The 4,907-nt window shown below is 33.1% G+C and overlaps 1 protein-coding gene across 1 annotated transcript; it reads right to left on the bottom strand.

Annotated features, from left to right (window-relative positions):
* Positions 1–323: 323 nt before the first annotated feature.
* On the bottom strand, positions 324–2,041 carry LOC131643094 (protein PHYTOCHROME KINASE SUBSTRATE 1-like). Its single transcript, XM_058913241.1, has one exon. It carries the CDS (start codon positions 1,848–1,850, stop codon positions 471–473), a length of 1,380 nt encoding a protein of 459 aa, XP_058769224.1. The 5' UTR covers positions 1,851–2,041; the 3' UTR covers positions 324–470.
* Between the last annotated feature and the right edge of the window lie 2,866 nt (positions 2,042–4,907).

Raw genomic sequence — 4,907 nt, 5'->3', positions numbered from 1 at the left:
ATGTTTGGTATAAGTATTACTCTATATTATGGGTGTAAGAATATCAGTAATCGTACAAATGAAAAACAAACACAATAAAATTTTGTACACTTGGTTTGGTTTATGCACAACTTTTGTGGATAGCCTATTCAACAAATAACCGCAGTGTTTGTTACCTACCTCTGTCCATAAAATTTTTGACAAATCTTTTTCATGTAGCAAACAACTTTTTTATTTCAGTTTCATGTAGCCAACACCTTATCATCTTCATAATGTTTCTACTCTTTCTCTCACTCACACCATTTTTGTTATTTAGTGTAAAGGGAAACAAATTGGTCGTAGAGCTTACTTTTTACCACATTATTTTGAAACACAGTATGCAAAAAAATAAAACTGCATTACACTAATTCCAGACTCAAGGTACATACATATAACTGAACAAATTAATTCCAACTACAAAGAAAAAAGTACACTTGAATTAAAACCAAAATCTAAATATACAAAAGATTTGCACCATGTGGTGAATGTGATCTCCTAAGAGGAGGTTTTGCATAACTTTCCACCTTAAACTTTGTCACATGAGGCAACATATCTGACTTACCATAAATTTTTGTATTAGTACTTGTACTTTGTTTCTCATATGTTGCTGTGAAGGCATCAGCAGCAACACCAACAGATTTCTGACTGTTACAACCCAAGAACTTACTCGGCCGCCGCCTCGGTATCTCCTTATTGATTCTTGTTTTACCATTTGATGAATTCAAGGATGTTCTTATAGTTGTAGGAGTTCTTACAGTTTCTTGATCTTCATGATCTGAAACAGCTGAATACTCAACTGCACTTGCTGTTATCACACTCCATTCAATGCTGGCTTCACTTGGTGCATAGCATGTTGGACTAGCACAACCAGAAGCAACATTGGAAGTTGTTCTACAAAAAGAAGGGTTGGTTTTACCTGTGAAACTTTCGATCTCGAATAAGTCTGAACTTGCATCACTTCCAGCATCATCAAAATTTTCACCAGAATTTGTAGAAAACTCAATTTCTTCTTCAAGTTTAGAATTAGAACCTGCTTCCTCCCAAGATGGTTTTTTTAGCCTCATATCAAAGCTTAAAGATTTGCATCTTTCGTATAGTATCGGTGAACCGAACACTTCTAATGTTTTCCTTGGATTCTCTTCTTGTTGAAGCTGCATGTTGTAAGTAGAAATGTTTTCTTGTTTTTGTAAGTATATATCTTTGTTCTTCATGAGGTCTGCTGCAGCGCGAGTCTCGGTTTTCTTAGAAGCTTCTTGATTATGTTTGAAGAGTTTCTCTGAGGTTGTTTTTCCATGAACTACACCTTTGTTGAAACTGATTTCACCTGCATGGTCATTCACATCAACAGAATTCTTATCATAACAAGAACATTTGCAACCAAGAATAGCTAGAAGACTCTTTCTATGAACTTGTTTTTTCCTATTACTTGAAGAGCTTTTCATAGCAGTTTGTAAAAGTGCATTTTGGCTATTCAAGCTTGATTCTGAGCCAACACTTGGAGTTCCATATTGAACTTTTTGTTTTCTGTTTTGTTGACATGTTTGTTGTTGGTTTTTCATGTACTTGAATTTATTAGCATCTATGGTAGCAACTCTTGGAGTTGGAGTGTCTACTTCAACTCCATTGAAATACTTTTCAGCATCAAAAACTCCGATTTCTCCGTCTTCTTCTTTCTTTACTCCAAGTTGAAGAGGTTCCTTTCTGTTGATGGTAAAGGGGTGACTTGAATCAACAAAAGTCTCTTTCTTGCTGTTCAAGTAAGAAGAGAAAGAAGCATCACGGAGGTTATTGTTGTTGTTCTGAGAGGTGAAAGTGGTTGCTGAGATAACCATGGTTAAAGGGGTTTTAGCAAGGGAAATCAAGTACAAAGAAAAGTGGTAAAGACAATGGTACTATAGAAGTATATAACAGTTTGAGAAATGAAGTAAAAGAAGTGAAATTATGAGAACTTTTTGGAGTGCAAAAGGGTCATAAGAATTTGAAAGGTACTCAAAGGAATACTCATTTATGTGAAGGATAGGAAGTAGATGCAAGAGAGGATTTAACATGAATAGCATATTTAAGAGTAGCTCTATAAGTAGGCTAATGGAAGATGCAAATTGTCAAGAATGTAGGACCATATCCATGTAGCTTAATTGACATTTCACCAATAATGTTTACAAGGATGTTATAATTTATTTTCTTTGAAAATTCCGTATCCGACTCTTTAACTGACTAATCCATGAGAATTTACGAATGTCTGATTTAAAGTCAAAACTTAACTTTGTATAAATAGGTTAAACACAAAAACGGTAAGAATTCGAATATGAGATTTTGAGAAAAACACATTCTCAGATTTTGAGATTTCAAACAAAATGCAAACCTCATATTGTTTACCAACTAATGACATAAACCACTTTTAAGTTATGATTAATAAAAGTTTATCATATGAATAATTGAATTGCTAATATTGGAAAAAGACTATGATTTGTCTCCTTCTAGGAGGAAGAGTGATAACTACTAGAGAGGAACATGTTCTAATCTACTTGATAGTCACATCTTTTTTTAAAAGTATTGTCTTTTTCCCTTTTTACAGTTGGATCTAACCCCCTTTCCTTCTGTGAATAGTCCTTTGTACTATAATACACCAATCAATAATTCAAATCCAAAGCGTGCTAAGTGAGATTTTATTGCGACATGAAGAGACATGAGTGAACTAAATCGTCATTGTACTTAATGCACTTGCTCTACTATTTTTTTTATTTTTTATCATAGTATTTATTTCTTGAGGCTTGCTAGGTGTACACCAAAATCTAACACCTATGGTGTACACCGTACCTAATACAATATATCATGTGAACGGTTGTGTGTTCAACCAAATAAAAAGTAAATATTAAATATTAAAAAAAAATAAAACCGTATCATTATACGGTGTGGGTGTTAAGTTTTAGTGTATAGATAACATTTCTGTTATTTCTTTTAAGTATAGAATTTTTAGAATATGCAATAAATGAATGTAACTATTGTATAAAACTAACTTATACTAAATTCATAATCAATCCTTAGATTTTGAAGTTAATCAATGTCATATATTTATTTCTTATTAGAAACTTCGGTAGAAATATTTGTTTGAACGGGAAAGTTATTTTGGTGGAGTTTGATTACACAATATAGAGTTTTGATTATGGATAAAAGAATTAAGGAGAGAGCAAAGAAAATAAATCATATGACAGTGCCACAAATTTACTGGTGGCATTTGAAGGGTGAAAAACAAGGAATTTTTCAACACAAGATCTTGGAGGGGGGTTTGGACAACCATAAGGTAGTGCAAATGATATGTGGAATATGTCCATAGAGATTAGAAAAATGGCTAAAGAGACATTGGGTGAATCAAGATGTTTTGGACCTAAGGGTAAAGAATCATGGTGGTGGAATGAAAGTGTACAAAATAAAGTTAGAGTAGAAATGATTGTTTTAAAAAGTGGTCTAGGTGTAAAAAATGCCCAGACTTAAGAAAAGTACAAGAAAGTTAAGAATGAGACCAAGAAGGCGGTGAGTGAAGGAAGAACTCAAAGTTTTGACGAATTGTACCAATCCATAGGAATCAAGGAGGGGGAAATCTATATATATGTTTGCTAATGGAAGAGAAAGAAATACTAGAGATTTGGATCAAGTGAAGTGTGTTAAAGTTGAAGAAGGAGAAATTTTGGTTCAGGAAAAAGATATAAGTGATAGAGGGAAGATATATTTCTCTAACCTATTTAATGAAGGATATGATATCTCACTAGACTCTGTTAGACTTAAGACTTCACATACAAGAAAGGGTGAATTGTGTGGTTTGGAAAAAACATGGTTTTGAGAACTTTTCGACATTAAAACCAAAGTTTGAAAAACATTTTCTAAATCTAAGTAGTTTGAAAAAAAATTTATCTAAGCAGAGCGGAAAATAAATATCTAAACTAAAGTGCGAAAAATAAAGAGTTTAAGAAAAGAAGAAAAACACCGAGATTTATAGAGTTTCAATCAAAACTAAAAGACCTACTCTTCTTCCTAAGAATTGATCTTGAGATTTTTCATTAGGTACCTGAGAGCTTTTAGTAGGTGAAGCTCACGTAACCCCTTATACAAAGAAATGATGGTTGTCCTACAACCATGATAATACAAGACGGGTGATAAGATCGTTTGTGTCTTCTCCATTGAAATGTTGAGACTCAAGTGGCCAAGCTTCCTTCCTAATGGTAGATTGAAACGGTGAGACTTCTCTCTACAAAATATTTGAGCTCGATTTGGTTTAACAGGTTAACCAATAACCTCTTGTGACTTTAAGAGGCCGATCATCTAACATATGGTTTTATACGGGCTAACCATGAACCTAATGATAAGATCATCAATATTGAAGAACTTCATCCTTTGAATGAACAAGGCTTTATAGTAGCCTTTAGGAAATTTCAACCATTTTAACGTTCTTCAACCTAACTAAATATCAGGAACTGATCACACAATTCCTAACCAAAGCTTTTAACGGGTTTAGCTTCCAACCACATATTTTTGTCCCTAAATAAATTGTGTTCATCCAAGATGCATAAATAACATTCTTGAAGAACTTATACATTGCTATCCATCCAGAATTACAAAGACACCTCACTCACCAAAAATATTTCCTCACGAAAGCTTTTGGCTATAAGAACTACTGAGATAAAGTGAAGAATAAAAACTAGAGAGAGTGTGTGAGTCAATATACAAATCGAATTTTGGATGAAATGAGAAATGAAGCTCTATTTATAGGCTTCAAATCCTCTAAAACAGGAAACCTCATTAAACCAAATTTGATCGTTACTAATCGATTGTATCAATCGATTAGATCATTTAAAGGTAACAACTATGAATTTCAAAATAAGTAAGAATTGATA

This window comes from Vicia villosa, unplaced genomic scaffold (genome assembly GCF_029867415.1).
Source record: "Vicia villosa cultivar HV-30 ecotype Madison, WI unplaced genomic scaffold, Vvil1.0 scaffold7, whole genome shotgun sequence".
Lineage (NCBI taxonomy): Eukaryota > Viridiplantae > Streptophyta > Magnoliopsida > Fabales > Fabaceae > Vicia > Vicia villosa.
Note: the sequence above shows the minus strand (reverse complement) of the source record. Positions and strands in the feature narration are given on the sequence as shown.